This window comes from Phyllostomus discolor, chromosome 8, assembly GCF_004126475.2.
Source record: "Phyllostomus discolor isolate MPI-MPIP mPhyDis1 chromosome 8, mPhyDis1.pri.v3, whole genome shotgun sequence".
Classification (NCBI taxonomy): Eukaryota; Metazoa; Chordata; class Mammalia; order Chiroptera; family Phyllostomidae; genus Phyllostomus; species Phyllostomus discolor.
The window spans coordinates 106,871,011-106,888,694 of NC_040910.2; the positions used below are offsets into that span (position 1 = coordinate 106,871,011).

The window sequence follows — 17,684 nt, forward strand, 5'->3', positions numbered from 1 at the left end:
CACCTGGAGTCACTCTCAGGGCTGCAAACACCTGGCAGAGAGGCTAGGGCTGGGTGGTCTGAGATGGCCTCGCTCCTGCCTGGCAGCTGGGGCTGGCAAAAGTGGCAGAGGTAGACAAAAGATCAAGGAAAAATGATTCAAGGATGAAAAAAGGCCTGGGAGCAGCCCTGGCTCATGTGGCTCACTGGATTGAGGGTCAGCCTGCAAACCAAAGGGTTGCCGGTTCGATTCCCAGTCTAGGGCACATGCCTGGGTTGCTGGGTTGGGTCCCCATTGGGGGGCGGGGGTACATGAGAGGCAACCACACATTGATGTTTCCCTCCCTTTTCCTCTCGAAAAATAAATAAATAAAAATCTTAAAAAAAAAAAAAAAGGCCAAGGAGCGGACTTGACCGTGAGAAGCTTGCACCGACTTCCCAGTACAGCAGCGGAGGCTGCACGTGCACAGGGTTGAGGAGAGCTCCGAGCACCCTGCTCTCTGCAATTCAAGGTCGGAGAGATCTCCGGGCCTTACACGATCCCGAGGCTGCCCTCCTTCCACGTCAAACCTCTTAAAGTGAAGAAAATCTTTTGTCTTGAAAATAAAACAAACACTGACTTTCCTTTCTACCCTGGAGGAGAGAGGCCCGCCAGGCCCTCCTCGCCCTTCTTGCTCTCCCGCCCGCCGGCGGGCAGGCGGGCAGGCGGGCAGGCACCGTCAGGCCTCGCATCCAAGGAAGACGAGCGTCGGCGGACAGACTGCTGTTTACTGCCTAGCATAGCCCTGCTGTGTTTTCGTGGCTCAGAATAGTTCCCTGGACCTCTCCAGGCCTGGGAGGGGGTGCCGGGGGGGCCTCACTGTTTGTTTTCATGACAATTCCGGGCCTCACCTCTTCCTCTTTCTCTGCATCATGGTCCTCATTTGGGAACTCTCGGAAGGGGTAAGTTGTGGGTTAAGAGGGTCCGAGACTACTAATTTCCTACTTAGGCTCCCCAGCTGGGTTCCAGAAGACGGAAGGACAATCACTGACTGGACAACGTGGGCATTTTGGTTGGGATAAAAATTCCACGGCTCTTAAAGAAAGAGCTGATTAGAGGACTCCAGGGCAGAGCTGGGGGAGAGGAAGAGGGGGGAAGAGAGAGTGGAAGGGACGACCCCTCCCTGATCTGGACCCTGGCTGGAGCCCGGCTCTGCCTCGGGAGCTGACTTCCGACTGAGAACTGGGGAGGGCCTCTCCGACTCTGGGTGCATCGCAGGTCTCAGCGGGGCTCTGGCAGGACCAGTGTTTGGAAGGTGCCCAGAGGTGGGAGGAAGGACTGACTTCACTGAATACTCTTTTGAACTCTTTGAATGTTTTGAAACCATGTGACCATGTTCCTTTTGAACATATTTTAGCTAAAAAAAAAATATGAGCACACGTTTTTCTTCTGGCAATAATGAATCCTTTACTTCTGTTAGGTCACCAGAAAGGCAGGCCCCACCTCACTGGAGCTCCATTCAAAGGAGCAGCCCAGGTCAGGGACTGTTAGGACGGAAAGGGGGGTGAGGGTCACCAGTCTCAGCGGACAGCTGACAGAAGTAACATCCAGGGAGCTCCAGTGACGTGACCAAGATCACACAACTCTTTGCTTTCCTATTTATTCTTTCTCTTTTTACCTTACAAATCCTAGTGACACCCTGGCTGGTGTGGCTCAGTGGATTGAGTTCCAGCTTGTGAACCAGGGGGTCACAGGTTCGATTCCCAGTCGGGGCACATGCCGGGGTTGTGGGCCAGGTTCCCCCGTGCAGGGTGCAGCATGAGAGGCAACCACACACTGATGTTTCTCTCCCTCTCTTTCTCCCTCCCTCCCCCTCTGTCTAAAAATAAATAAATGAGTCCTAGTGATGCGGTGTGGGACAGAGTCACGGGCTGCCGGCTGGAGGCTTGAGGATGCTTTCTGAGGGTCTTCTAAGGAAAAACGCTCCCAGCTTTTATACCCCACGTGTCCCCAGTCCCTGCCTCGTTCCACACCCAAGCAGGCGGAGCTATGACTGAGTGATGGGTGACGTATCCTCTCCCTTTTTTCTCTAGTTGTCCCCGGTTCTTTGAGGTCATCTATGAGCTGAAGCAAGCAGGCACAGCAGGTCGGGGCTACATCTCCAGCTCACACTTCCCATCTCCTGTCAGACAGGCCGTCTTTGCCTCTGGGGCACAGGCCAGGAGGAGCTTTTTCCAAACAATCCCAACTGTTATTTTAGAGGCTCACTTCCCTTGCTCTGCCTCTGCTGTGCGCCATCACCAAGGTCAAACTCCTGGCAGAAAGGATCAAAGTCAACCACAGGGATGTGTCCTGGTGACTGGGATGGGTTGGCACCACCAAAGGGTTGATTGTGAGCTGGAGAAGTGTCACCATTTGGTCACCAGGGAACTGGTTGGCCATTTGTGGGAACAGGGCATTCTCACGGGGGGAACAACAGCTTCTTTGGGGAGGGGGGCAAAAGGAGATGGAGGAGAAGGAGAGGAAAGTCAGAAAGCCAGACTGCACGTCCCGTAAGGATTCCAACGGTTCATTCAGTTTTGGTAGAAAGCAGACCCCGTGGTGGCAAGAGGGGAAGGGAGTGAGCAGGGAATTCTTAGTGTTGACCACGAAGCCAATGTCCTCTGGCATTTTCCTGTGGACAGAGTGTCCAGCCCATCCTGAGGCAGGGAGCATGCTCCCCGCACCTGGTCGATGAGTGCACGGTGCAAGGTCCTGGAGCTGAACTTTTCTCACCAGGCCCGCGATAAGTCAGCCATATTCACTGGCTAGCAATGATTAACCCGCCTTTCCCTTCACCTACTTTCCCCCACGTAGTTTTTTGTAAAACATGAACAGGGTCACTCATTTAAAAGGTGACAGCAGTGGATCGAACCAGTTTCTACTGTCTACCCTGACACACCTCCCCCACTGATCAACTGGTGTGGGGGGGGAAGCACTTAAAAAGAGATAAACAATGACAAAAAGCTGTGCATCCCACAGTGTGGGTTGGGACCCTTCAGAGAAAGCCCACCCCCCCGCCCCACTGCTCAGGCAAAACCTCGGCCTCAGGCTGGGTTCTGTGTCCCTGGAGCAATGTCCAGACGAGCCCCGTGCAAAAAGGCAGCGCCTCTCCCAGGGGACCCAGAGCCCCAGCCAGGACAGAGGCTTTGGCTGTAGGTAATGTCAGGATTTATTTTTGGTCATAAAAGCCACTTGTGGAGGAGATGTGCGGTAAATTATGATTCCTTCCCCTCCTTGCTCCCCCGCCGGCAAATAAACTTGTCTGAGTGGGTGAGTCAGCCTTGGTCTGCGAGGGGAGGGCGCCAGGATGCTGGCAGCAGCCGCTCACTTGTCCTGCACGGCCTGGCCCCTTCCCGTCATTCATGCTCTTCCCAAACCCGGTCGCCCCAGCCTCTGGGTTTCTGTCTGCGGGGAAAGCGCCTGGGGAGTGCCCAGCCAGGACTCCTGCGGAGGAGCCTCGGAACTTTCCATCTTGACTCGGCTGGTCCCTTTCCCAGAGGCCGTCCATAAGTCTAGAGTCGTCTCCACCAGGGACAAAACGATGGGGAGCTCAGTGACATTTGTGTTCAGTTTCAATCTAAAGACCCCCCAATAGGCACAGTCAGTTGTGTGAATGTCTGACTTCCCTGCCCCGAGAGAACGTGCAGGTGCCGGAGCACAACTGAGATTTAACTTGGGATTCCTCAGAGGGCCAGGCACGGCTCCGCTCAGGGAACGTTTGTGGACTCCAACCAGAGAGCTTCTTGAAAGAGAAGGAGGAGCCCTGACTGGCGTAGCTCAGGGATTGAGCGCAGGCTGCGAACCAAAGTGTCGCAGGTTCGATTCCCAGTCAGGGCACATGCCTGGGTTGCAGGCCATAACCCCCAGCAATTGCACATTGATGTTTCTCTCTCTCTCTCTCTATCTCCCTCCCTTCCCTCTCTAAAAGTAAATAAATAAAATCTTTAAAAAAAAAAAAAAGAAAGAAAGAAAGGGAAGGATGACGGGAGTTAAGGAGGTGATGGGATTCCCTCTCTGGAGAGGGCCTTGACATGAGTGGATTCTCATCAAAACCTTCAGCAGCTCCATTGCCTCGTCCACACGATTCGGTTCAAACATCCACACGTCCTTTGAGCATTTGAAGGCTCCACGGTTTCCCTCCTCCGTCAGCTTCCCAGCAGGTCCAGGTCTGTGGGGACCTCACCTCTTTCTGCACGTGACAGAAATGTCCTGGAGACAGCAGGAAGGGCCCGGAAGGTAGAAGGGTGGAAACTGGCAGATCACCTCCTGACCACACACAATGGCTGGGACCAGGAGGGTCTGTCCCCCTGCCGGGCAGGCTGCCGGCCGGAGGGGTTCCTCCTCCACTCCCCTGTGCACGGATAGGGGCCCCATCAAGACTCCTTACCAACACAAGCATTCTCCCCGAGGTCCCTCCAAAAGACGGGGCTCTCCACCGCCCCGCCCCCACACGCCGAGCTCATGGCTCGCCGCAGCCCTGCGAGGAAACAGATAGGGCCTTCGAGTCTTTTGCCAGAGGGCCTGCCTCATGTGTCCTCAACTCACCTCGTGCCACAGAAACTCCAGGGCACAGAGGTCACAGCAGTAGTTACTCAATACTTTCGAGGAAGGCTTATCTTCCCCTCGAAGGGTGGAGGGGAGAGACCATCTCTCCCAGTGGGGCCCTCTACCTGTGGCCTGGCAGCCCTGATAACACAGAGCACCCTTCCCCATAACACTGCCAAGTTCACGGTTTATTTGCAGCCCACCCACGGCCGCTGCCACCATTGCCTGCTCTCCAGGCTGGGCATGGTTAGATAGGGTCGCTTGAACCAGCAGGCTGGTGTGGTCAAGGGCAGCCGGAGTCCACTCAAGGTGGGTGGGAGCCTGTGCGACTGGGGGTAGGATGCCAGCCCATACCTCCTGGGGGATGCTTTAATCATTTCCAGCGAGGAATGTTGTCTGCCTCTGCTCCAGACTCAGTAGCTCTGCGTTCCTTTCCCCTGACCCCAAGTTACCCCTGACAAGGCAATATGGACTTTCTAGTGGGAAATTCAGGTGGGCTTTGTAAGTTTTATTCCCAGTAGCTCTTATCCTGGAGAACGCGCCCCCGTTCATCGCCGGACTCAGCCCCTGCCTCCTTCAGAGTCCTGGCGGACGCAGGTGTGAGGTCCCGGCACCTGCGCTGCTGCAGAACGACCTCACCTGTGCGGGCGAGGAGGCGGCGTTGCTTCTCACGGCTGGGCGTCTGCTCCTCCCGCGTATTCCCTGCTTGTGCCCGCGGCGACGATAACCTCGCACTGACCTCCCGGGGAATGTGCCTACCTCCCATCACCAAGGAAAGGGAGGTCAGACTGCGGGAGCCCTTTCCAGAGCCCTCGGTCACTCACACGCTGGTGTTTTTATCTGGAGCCCCATCTTCGTCATGCTGCTTTTGCATGGACCTACGTTTCATGTTATTGCTTAAATTAATGTGTTAAAACCCCAAAGGTCCTAACTTGAAGGACATTGAATATAAAATGTATCAGTGCATCCAAAGATCATTGTTTTCTATCCCTACGCTACGGAATCCTACGGGGAGAGGGTTTGAGCTCCAGAAGCAGAGATTTTCCTAGACCTAATGCGGTGAAGAAAGGCCCAGCTAGGTGACTGGACCCCGTATAGTAGAATTTCCTACTTTCTAAATTAAGAACTTAAAACCTGAATCGCTAGGCTTTTCTTTGTCCCCAAATAGGTGCAGTTGCAGACTTAGGAGATCAGGATCTTTGCGAGCCCCACGGTGCCTCAGACTCTGCTCTGTGCCGCTGGCTGGTTTCGGAGCCCAGCGGGCAGCCCCTGGCACTGGGAGGCGGCATCCCAAGTTAATCATTGGCCCCGCAGAGCACACGGCCGGCCGGGCTGTTTGTGCGGGCCTGTTTTTCTATTTTACGTAAATCACCCTGAACATGTTTGTATCAACCTAACTGATGATGCACCTTTGATCAATAGTTTTTAGACAAAAGTGCTTTCTGAGTCCAAAGATCAGGGCTGGGTTGACCTGCAGACCGGTTACGGGGTGTATAAAACGGGCAAGACGCAGGCTGATAGCAGAGCTATCTCCACCACCGTCAGCAGGAGCTCAGCCGGCGGCCTCCCGAGGGACCGGGGAGGGAGGATGGAGGGAGGCATGGACCTCCTCCATGACTTTGGCATCCAGTCCACACGCTACCTGCAGGTGAACTACCAGGACTCCCAGGACTGGTTCATCCTGGTGTCCGTGATCGCAGACCTCAGGAATGCCTTCTACGTCCTCTTCCCCATCTGGTTCCACCTCCGAGAGGCTGTGGGCATCAAGCTGCTGTGGGTGGCCGTGATTGGGGACTGGCTCAACCTCATCTTCAAGTGGTGAGTAGGAGCCGGCAGAGAGGAGCCCGGCCCGGAAAGAGGCCGGCGCGCTTGCAGGGAATGTCTGTCCGTCGGAAGCTGCCTCCTCCATGCTTATCAGAAAGCCGCAGGTCACTCCCCCCCTGACTTCTGATCAGCTACAGAAAGAGAGAAGACAGAGAAAACCCTGTCAGTGAGCTGAAGATACAGGGAAGGCCGTTTCACATGGATGGAAGGCCAGCGGGACTTAGTGAAAAGTCTGAATGATAGGCTGTAGGCACAGAAACACAGTGTTGCCACTTGGCAGCAGCACAGGTGACGTGAAGGTAGACGTACGAAAGAAAAACAAATGATGTGTGAGAAAAGGAGCACGGGGGCCCCCCCCGGGCCTGGTTCAGCCTCCTCAGCTGCATGGCCCCGGGCAAGTCAGAGTAACTCTCTGTGTTCCTATTTGATAATCTGCAAACGCAGGTGATCTCTGGGGCCTCCATAAGAATTGTAGTGAACGTTTAGTGAGCATGTAGTATGTGCCAGGTCACATGCGAAGTGTCTTTCTGGAGGTAGTAACTGTATTACCGATAAAGTGACCGCACCTAGACCAACATGGGGAGTGAACGCCAGAGGCAGGATTTTTAAAATTTATATATATTATAAATATATATAATATATATTTATCCTTTATATATATTATATATATTTATATATAAATTATATATATAATTTTTCTAGAGGGAAAAGGAGGGAGAAAGAGAGGGAAACATCCATGTGCTGTTGCCTCTTGAGCATCCCCTACTGGGGACCAGGCCTGCAACACAGGCATGTGCCCTGACCGGGAATTGAACCATCCACCCCCTGGTTCACAGGCTGGTGCTCAGTCCACTGAGCCACACCAGCCAGGGGTAGAGGCAGGATTTACCGTAAGCTCAGGCAAGGCGGGCTCCAGGAGCAAGGCACTTGAGAGCCATGTTATATCCGGTGCTGATAAACTGACTCTTGGGGGGGGGGGGAAGAACCCCAGTTTTAGCACTGGCCCATTTCTACTGCTTCTGCATTCCCATTACAGCCACTCACAAGCTATTGAAGAGTTCCACTTGCAAAAATCCTGGATATCTTACAATTATTAGCCAGTACCAGCTGACTTGAGCACATTTCTGGTGTGGCCTCTCTCTTCTCACCCAGGGATGAGGAGTTGGACCAGTTGCCCTCTCTGACCGCTACCATCCCCAAACCTACGACTATCATCAGACGAATCCTAAGTTTCTTCCAGCTCTGATAGTCATTGGCCACAAACCATAAAAGTCCTTTAGAACAGAAAAAAATATTGGGCTCAGAAGCCCAAGTCATACTGATGGGATTCTGAAATTTCTGTTGAAAATCCACTTGGTTTTGTCTATAATCCCCTATTCAATAGCATGACCCTAAAAAATAAACAAGGTAAACGGGTATTCCAAACATCTGATCTCAATCAAAGGACGGTGGGTTTTTCTCTGAACTGATGGAGGTAAGTGAGTGGCTACCCCTGTTTTTGGTAAGCCATCACCATTCCACCACTACAGTGGGGGGAAAAAAGCATCCAGACGGACTTCTGACACCGCTTCCCACAATGAAAAATATATCTAGTCCAGCCCTGGCCAAGGGGCTCAGTTGGTTGGAACATGGTCCCGTCACCAAAAGGTTGCAGGTTCAATCCCCAGTCAGGGCACAAACCTAGGCTGCAGGTTCGATCCCCAGTTCCAGTACGTATGAAAGGCAAGTAACTGATCTCTCTCTCTCTCTCTCCCCCCCTTCCTACCTCTCTCAAATCAATAAGCATGCCTTTGGATGAGATTTTTTTATTTTTAAAAAAAACATGTCTAGTTCCTTTAAAAAGGAAGCGGTTTGTCTGAGATACTCTGTTGCAAAGCGAAGAGGATACAGAGCAAGCACCCGAAGCTACTATGCCCTTACAGGGAGTTACTCTGATGGCGAAGGAGGCCACGTGTCCGGGAAGTGGGGGGCTTGTCCCTGGGGCTGGGGCTCAGTTTCCGATCCCTGAGGCCTGGAGAAAGAGAAGAGGGACCTGGTAGGATAGGCAAGTTCAAGTTGCAAACTATAGTTCCATATGCATCGTTCCAGGACACATTTTTCTTGGACTTTAAAAAAAAAAAAGTCACATAGCTGGCTAGGAATATGGATTTTTGGATCTCAGATTTATTGTCGGGGTTTTTTGTTTAAATAAATAACACATTCAAATAGTTCAAAACTCGTAAATTATATACAGGACGTACTATAGAAAGTCTCCCTCCCCCGTCTTCCCGGTCACCCAGTTCCCCTTTTTGCAGGTGCCAATCCACCGGTTTTCTGTTTAGTCTCTCGTGGACCTTCTGCCCACGCTCCTCCCTCTTCTCGAAGGCATGGGCTTCTGACAAAAGTGTCCCTTCAGTGACTCCACACACCGGTTCTGCTTTTCTACAGGATTCTCTTCGGGCAGCGCCCGTACTGGTGGGTCCTGGACACGGACTACTACGGCAACACCTCGGTGCCACAGATAAAGCAGTTCCCGGTCACCTGTGAGACTGGGCCAGGTGAGAGTGCCACCCTCTGTAGAGACAGACGCCCCGTGGCCCTCGCTCGCTGTGGACACCTATTAACATTTGTGGTGGGTGCAGCTGTCCTTGAGGGGACGTGAGGAGAGCCATTCCTTCGAGATTTTTCTCATGGTCTTCAAGGTGGTACAATTCCATATTTTAATTCACTTCGAGAAGGCCGTCCTGTGTAGCATTTCGCTGCTGCTTTGGAAATCTGCCTAATGCTTCCAGAACGTTAATTGCTAATCCAGAGAGGCAAGCACCCTCATGGGCAAAGGGCTTATGAGAGGAAGCGTGTTATGGCTCTGTGCCCGAGAAAGGTTAAGCCCTAGAGGCCCGAGGCCCTGGCTGTCCTTCCCAGAGGCCTGGCCTGGCCTGGCCTGGCAGCTGAGTCCTCCTGAGCCGGCCGGCCAGACCCGCACGCTGCCTGTATTTTGCTAGTTACGGCCATACTGGTATCAGGCAGTCAGATGACGGATGCTGTTTTTCAGTTAGTCATCAGAGCAGCCATCACATTGGGTCTCACTCACCCTCGGGAGGGGTGCCGGCATCCCTTCCTCGGGGCCCCTGTCCCTGACCCCCAAACTAGGGCGTGCCCCATAGTTGTTTGTTCTCACAAACCTTGGGTTCACTTCAGACCCTACTCACCACCCAGGTGTTATTTACTGAGTACCTACTCTGTGCCAGACACTGTTCCGGGCACCTGGGATGCCTCCGCGAATCAAACAAAGGTCTCTGCCCTTGTAGAACTGACACATAGTACGTGTGCCTGCACGTGCGCACACAAGTGAAATATATAGAATGTTAGAAGATGATCCTTTAGAAGAGGAAGGGGGAGGACGTGGAGGGGAGGAGGAAAGACGAGGACAGGTGTTGCCTATGGGGCTCCGTGGAAAGCAGACCCAGGGGCAGACCAGCGTGCAGGAGCTCAGCCCCTCCCAGGACTAGCACCGACGGGAAGGCATACAGAAGCCAACCAGGCAGGAGGGGAAGTCCAGTTGCAACACTGCCTCCGCCTACTCCACGGGGCGCTCTGGAACTGGGGGTGGCCCTTCTGAGTTGCCTGAATTGGGTCAAGAGGCCCAGGCTCTCATATGTCCAATATAGACCAGTGATTGGGTACTGGCCACCCCCCACCCCCAGCAGAGGGTAACCCTGATCGAGATGGCTCTCTTCAGCCCGGGGCAACGCCCAGAGAAGGCTGAGAGCGAGGGCCCATCTGTGACCACACTCTCAACATCTAGAAAAATAAGTCCTTCTGTCCAGAAGGGACTCTGGGTGGCGGGTGGCACATGTCAGGACCCTCTGTGCCTCAAGGCAGAGGGTTCGGGAATGGGGACTGGTTGCAGAATTAAATAGGGTGGTCGCTGTAGGGCTCATTGAGAAAGTGAGATTTAAGCAAACACTTGAAGGAGGCAAGGAAATTAGCCAGCACGTTTCTGGAGGCAAACTAGTCTGAGCAGAAAGACGGACAGGGCCCAGGCCCGGAGGTGGGACTAGGGTGACAGAAAAGCGAGGAGGCCAGCGTGAGTGGAGCAGAGGACACAGGGCAGTGGGAGACAGGTAGCGGAGGGCAACCCGTTTGTAATGACACATCCAGCGCGCTGGCTTTTTTGAATAGACTGCATGTAAATACCAGAGTTGGGCCTTCCCTGGCTTTGCTCACCACTGCACCCCCAGAGCCTAGCCGAGCCCAGAGCTGGGCTTGTAATAGGAGCTCAATAGATAACTTGTTAAACAGGTGGCTAAATGGATAAGCGAATGGATGGATGGATGGACGGACGGATGGATGGATGGATGACACCCCCTAGCAGTCTCCCAGGTGGACACTTGCACCTTTAATCCTTTCATCCATCTCTTTCCTGCCCTGTAGGGAGTCCCTCCGGCCACGCGATGGGTACCGCGGGTGTATACTACGTGATGGTCACATCCACCCTCTCTATCTTCCGGGGAAAGAAAAAGGCCACCTACAGATTTCGGTAAGAACTCAGCCCTGGGGTGTGGGTGGTGGAGAGCAGGAGGGGGCCCCTTCCGTAGCTGACGCACCCCTGGCTCTTCCTCGCACCTGGCATGCGCCTGGCCCCTCCCACACCCTGGGCCGGTGCTGATAAGAGCTGTGGCCCGTCTGCTGTGCGTCAAGATTAGAGTCCCCGAATGTCAGGGCTGGAAGACACCCACAGGTGCACGCCCTCGTTGTACAGAAAAGGAAACAAACCCTTAATGTGGCAGAGGGGCTTCTTGAGATCAGGTAGTTAGGTCGTGGTAGGATTTGAAGAAAGACCTGTTTCTGTACGAACCTGCAAAGTCTGCCCCTCCGGGTTAAAATAAACAGAGAAACGCCAGACATTCCTACTACAGGGAATTCTGGGTAGGCAGCCACCGGGCACATAAACTTCTCAAATGCAAGCGTTCGCCGCGTGCCACAAGCATCTTTGAGCTTCCGAGCACGGGCATTAATTTACAAATATGCCACCAACGGCATCTCAGTTTGCCAGGCCTCAACACTCCTGCTGAAGCTGTTCCCTCAGCTGGAAGGTCTGTATCCGGGGTCTGTGACGGCTGCCTCTTCTCTTGCAGGTTTTTGAACGTCACTTTGTGGTTGGGATTCTGGGTCGTGCAGCTGAACGTCTGCCTGTCCCGAATCTACCTCGCTGCGCATTTCCCCCACCAGGTTGTTGCCGGAGTCTTGTCAGGTATCAGCTGCTCTGGCTCCCTCCCTCCCTCCCTCTCCTGCCCCGCCTATCCCATTTCTCCTCGATCAGGACAGAATCCAGCATTCCAGCTTTGTTCTGTAGTTATCAATGCTATTAGCAGTTTAGTGGGTTGAAAGTCAAGGGTAGCTCATTTGAAATGATTCACTTCCATAGGAGTGCCCAGATCTGCCCAATTAAGTGTTTTCCAGAGAAACTGCACTACACAAAGTTACTTCTCCAATTAAATTAGCTTGAGATCTCCGAGATTTTGACATTCTTTATTTCTCACTGATTTTCAATCGGGAGTGGCCCCTAGTTTAATTTTAAGGGGCTCTACCACATTTAACAAATTAACCCAGTGTCCTAGGAAAGCTCTTTATTTAAATAAGTTCATTTGCAAACCTAATAGATACTCACAAGTCATCTTTTTAATAAGTTCAGCATTTTTGAATATTTGTGTTTTCTTAGATCCAGTTAATAAGAGGCAGAAAAAAATTGGGGTTAAGTGTAGAAAAAAATTCCTTGACCTTTGTGGGTGGCATTGGAATATAAAACTTCAGGGAAATTATGATATTTTTCCCCCCTGGAGACCTCTAAGAGCAGAAAACAGTGCTGAGAACGAGAAACATAATGACTCCATGGCAACTGCAAAAGCAACACAACATTCAGCTCTGGGTCCCATGTCTGAGGAGGAGCCTGGAGGCCAGGTCACGTGAAAGGCCCAAGACTGTGTAGGTTAGGGAGGAGGAGAACTGTCTTCCAGTGGGCTACAGGGGCTCTAGATTTACAACTTCACCCCTGCAGACAGAGCCGAGACCAACAGATGGCATTAGAGGGGAGCAGGCTTCATTCGGCTCAGCAAAAGAAAGACCTCTTTTTTTTTTAAGATTTTATTTATTCATTTTTAGAGAGGGAAGGGAGGGAGAAAGAGAGTGAGAGAGAGAAACATCAATGTGTGGTTGCTGGGGTCCGTGGCCTGCAACCCAGGCATGTGCCCTGACTGGGAATCGAACCTGCGATGCTTTGGTTCGCAGCCCACTGAGCTACGCCAGCCAGGGCAGAAAGATCTTTTTCATGATCAAATCCATTCAAAGATGAAAGGGGCTGCCCAAGTGGGAGTGAGCTCTCCAGCCCTGAGGGCATTCAACTAGAGACAGGAGGACCCGGACAGGAAATGTACGTGCAGTGGGAGGGTGTATGTGACATGACTCTTCCTCCTGAGAGAGTCTATGGCTGAGGAAAGGGTGGAGTCACCTATGAGCATAAACCAGGTGACCCTCTAGTTTATGATTTAATGGGTGACAGATGACATGTCACCCATCGGTTCCCAGCCCACCTATAACTGGAGGTCCGGAGTCTTTCCCACTTCTCACCGTCTTTCTCTCTCCCGCCCAGGCATTGCTGTTGCTGAAACGTTCCGCCACATCCAGGGCATCTACAATGCCAGTCTCAAGAAATACTTTCTCATTACCTTCTTCCTGTTCAGCTTCGCCATTGGATTTTACCTGTTGCTCAAGGGGCTGGGTGTGGACCTCCTGTGGACTCTAGAGAAAGCCAAGAGGTGGTGTGAGCGGCCAGAATGGGTCCACATCGACACCACCCCCTTTGCCAGCCTCCTGAAGAACCTGGGGACCCTCTTCGGCCTGGGGCTGGCTCTCAACTCCAGCCTGTACAGGGAGAGCTGCAAGGGCAAGCTGAGCAAGTGGTTCCCGTTCCGCCTCGGCTGCATCGTGGTCTCCCTCGTGCTGCTGCACCTCTTCGACTCGCTGAAGCCCCCGTCCCAAGTCGAGCTGACCTTCTACATCCTGTCCTTCTGCAAGAGCGCGGCGGTGCCCCTGGCCTCAGTCAGCCTCATCCCCTACTGCCTCGCCCGGATCCTGGGCCAGCCGGACAAGAAGTCTTTGTAAAGACTGTGGAGCCTTCAGTATTTAAAGCCAACGGCTGTGCCAAGGCCTGAGGGCAGCTAGCATCTTCTGCCAGCCCACTGTGAGGCCAGAAGCGCCCCGAGTCTTGCCTTGCGTGACCCACTTCCTCCTTTGCATTTCTAATTTGTATTGGGGGATGGTTTTTGAAAGGCTATAATGAGGGTATTTGAGGATACCCTTGTCTGTGAGAAGTCGAGTTCTTCTGGATCTTCCCCTGAAGACTTCCTTGTTCTTCTGTCAGACGTCTGTCCGGAAGTCAGACTTCCAGGTAGGGACAGCTCATAACCCCAGGCTGGGAACCCCACCTGAGGATGCTCTAGCCATCCAGGAAGAGCATCTAGCCATAAGAAGGATGCTCATTCTTACCCAGGAAAGGAGAAAAGAGAAGTGGATTTAATAGGACAAGAAGGATGGATCAAGGAGGATGTTTTAGTATCTTGAATACCATGCAGATTATGTCAAGCGATACCTAGATGGCTTTGATTATACTTAAATCATTAGGTAAGTGACTCAGTATTGGGGGACCAACTGAAGGTGTGGTTAGCAAGTGGTTGGTGGGATAATTCTGCGTCTTGTGTTTTTCTAGTATATATCCGTGGTCATTGTAGTGACTAGGCTTTCTGAATGGCTGCAGTGGCCTCGGTGTGCACTACACCTGGGCACAGTCGGCTTCTCCTCCATCACACTGGCTCTTCCTCCTCATTCGCCCAGCTCTGCTTTCCCCAGAATTTCCCACTGGCCCGCCCCCCGCCCCCCGCCCCGCCCCGCTGGAAACTCAGATGCCTAAAGGTGACTCTGGGGTAGTGCTTTTGTTACGTTTCAGTTCAGCTTTAAAATCTTGGGCAAAAAGGCAAGGAGAGGCGAGGAGAGGTGAGGAGAGGCGAGGAGAGGTGAGGAGAGGCGAGGATTCCCCTCTGCAGAAGGTCACTCCAATGTTACTTTTGATTTCCGGAGGGTAACCGTGACTCCTTCTCTATCCCAAGAGAACCAAGAGCACGTTCTTGAAGGGGAAAGCCTCCTCACCTGTCTCCAGTCTCAGATGATTTGCAGAATACGCCCTAAAAAAAGTGCTGAAGCCTATTTATTTGAAGGTCCTTGTTTTTGCTACTAATTATGTAGTTCACCATATATTATCCTTCACACCAACCTCCCTGGCCATAACATCTTTGAAAAGAAAAATATATACGTGCAGTATTTTATTAAAACATTTTATTTAAGAATGAAGTCTCGTTGATTACTATATTTTAGGTACCATGGGATCTGAAGGTTCTAATTCTGGCTCAGCTAAATTTCTAGCTCTTTCTCTATTTCCCTAAACAAATAATTTAGTTTCTGTGTACCTATGTTTTTTCTTTAGCAAAAAAAAAAAAGCTGCTTTGCCTTGGGTCAGCCAGGAGTTTCAGTAGACTTGGGGAGACTTGTAGGGTGTCCCTGGGACGCAGGTAGAGTGTCCATGGGACGCAGGTAGAGTTGAGCACATCAACATAAGCGCCACATCGTTGGCCGAGATTGAACATTCGTTACAGACTGAAAGTCAGCATGAGTTGCTCTCCGAGGTCAAACCACAACTTGAGGGCAGACAGGCAGGGTCATCACCACACTAAGCAGTCAGGGAATGTAAGTCGTAGCAGCAGAACAAAACCAGGCAGACTCTGGAACCCATCACCCTGTGTCAGCAAGGGTTGGGGCTATAGTTAAAGAAAGTCTGAACAGGAAAAGTCGCAGCACCAGGGAGTGCTCCAGGGAGCTACTGCAAGTTTTTCTGTGTATTTCATGCGGGTCCAAAGGCCTTGCCTCATCGGCATAACCCTGGGCCCACCAAGGGCGAGCCCTTTGGAATGTATTTCTTTGGGGAAAGTTGAGCCCCCCTACTGGCTTTGGTTTCTCCAGGGGGAGCCTGGCCCCTAAGAGACTCCAACGGTTTCACCGAGGGAGAAGGGAAATGGCCTCGTTCTGTCTGAGACGGGCCTCACTGCTCAGGCGGGGCCCCATCTCGGTGGTTTCTTTGTCCTCAGGGACCAAGTCCAGGTTCCCTGCAGTGGGATCCGGCAGAGAGTAAACAGTGCCCCCGCCCCCAGCAGTTGGTCAGGTTGATAAAGACTCATAATAACAGATAAAATGTATTGAGTGCTTACTGTATGTCAGACTCCTGTCTATACATTTTGTTTGTTTATGCCGTTAACTCAGTGTTCCCGACCTCTCCGTGAGGTGGGTGCTGTCATTCACCCTCACGCTGCACGTGGACAGACACAGAGGGGTTAAGCGTCTGGCCCAGAACAGCGGAGCCAGTTCAAGAACCAAGCGGTCTGACCCCAGGGCCCAGGCTAGCCCTCTGCCCGCCTCACCCCCTGCACCCCACGATGCCAGGAGGTCTGGCCACTGTGTCCCACCTCCTTCAGATACCGGATGTGATTCTTAACTCAAACCATAGAAAATGTGATTTCTTGTGGGCAAAGGACATTACAAAACTTAGAATAATCCTCCCAGTGAGCTAGTATTTGTTTCTAAATATGAAGATATCATATTTCAAAGATGTTTCAGAAAAGAACTCTTAGAACAGGCCTAACCATGTAAGTTTAACAGCAGTGTCGAAAACAACTTTAGCTCGTTGTGTTCTTTCTTTCAAGAAAGAGATTACAGCCCTGGCTGGTTGGCTCAGTGGATTGAGCACCGGCCTGTGAACCAAAAGGTCACTGGTTCGATTCCCAGTCAGGGCACATGCCTGGGTTGCAGGCCTGGCCTCCCATTTGGGGGCATGTGAGAAGCAACCTCACATTGATGTTTCTCTCCATCTCTTTCTCCCTCCCTTCCATTCTCTAAAAATAAATAAATAAAATCTTAAAAAAAAAAAAAAGAGAGAGAGAGAGATTACAGTCATGCTCAGACTATCCAGGTCAGACGGTGAGGTAACTTACTATTTCCACAATTGAGTTAGAGCAAGAAGATAGAATTACCCGCAAAGAATGTTTGGTATAAATTCATACACAAGGGTAGAAAATAAGGAGACACCTGGCGAGATGGTTTGCATCAGAGACTCCACAAGCACAGGACCGCTGCCTCCTGCTGGGCGGGCAGAGTCTAGAAATGGACGGCCCCAGCGGTGTAGGACTGTGGCGGGGGAAGCCGAGAAAGAGCGTCAGCCCACGATCAGCTCGTAATGCAGCCACTGTATAAGCACATTTTGATCATTGATCTCTCCCCAAGTTATAGGGGTAAGTTTGCTTTTGAAATGGCTTGTGAATCCTCAGGATTGGAAATAAGGCAAGTGACCGGTGACAGTTTTAAAGCAAGGTTCATGGCATGTTATAAGTTGACGGATTGTTCTGGCAGTCTGGCAGTTTTAGGGAGGCAGGTAGGGGATGACGCACACGCACGCCACACGTGTGTTATTGCCCGAGGGAAACAGACCGGTTCAGAAAGTGCAACTTCTGCTCTCTGGGCTGAGGCGGCTGCACCAAAGGTTTTTGTTTTTGCTTTAGTGCTTTAGTGAAATTTATATAGCTTTTTAAAAACGTATAACAACTTTTGAGAAAGATTTTATTCATTTATTTTTAGAGAGAGGGGAAGGGAGGGAGACAGAGAGAGAGAGAAACACAGATGTGAGAGGAAAACATCAGTGGTGTGACTCTCATACGTGCCGGAACAGGAACCAAAGGCACAACCCAGGCATGTGCCCTGACCTGGGATCGAACTGGTGACCTTCAGCCCAACCAACTGAGCCACACCGATCAGGGCTATAACAACCGTTTTGAGATGTAATTTACATACCATACAATTTATCCATTTAAAGTGTACAACTCAACAGTGTTCCATATATCCAGCAAATGGTACAACCACCATAAAGAAACCCCCTACCCATCAGGGGTCGCCCCCACGTCACCCCAACCCACCCCGCACTCGGCAGCCAGCAGCCCACTTCCTGTCTCACAGATGTACCTACTCTTCATGTTTCGTGTCAGTGGAATCACGCACCACGTGGCCCTCTGTGATTAGCTTCTTTCGCTGAGCGTGATGTTCTCCAGCATCACCTGTGTTGTGACATGTATTAGCACTTCATTTCTTTTTACGTCCAAACAGTATTTCACTACATGGATATGCAAAACTGAGTCCATCTGTTCATTGGCTGATGGACATCTGGGCTGGCTCCCCTTGTTGGT

At 51.8% G+C, this 17,684-nt stretch overlaps 1 protein-coding gene across 1 annotated transcript; it reads left to right on the top strand.

Annotated features, from left to right (window-relative positions):
• Positions 1-6,043: 6,043 nt before the first annotated feature.
• Positions 6,044-13,748, top strand: G6PC (glucose-6-phosphatase catalytic subunit). Its single transcript, XM_028520917.2, has 5 exons — positions 6,044-6,363; positions 8,797-8,906; positions 10,783-10,888; positions 11,487-11,602; positions 12,998-13,748. Exons 1-5 carry the CDS (start codon positions 6,134-6,136, stop codon positions 13,507-13,509), a joined length of 1,074 nt encoding a protein of 357 aa, XP_028376718.1. The 5' UTR covers positions 6,044-6,133; the 3' UTR covers positions 13,510-13,748.
• The last annotated feature ends 3,936 nt before the right edge of the window (positions 13,749-17,684 follow it).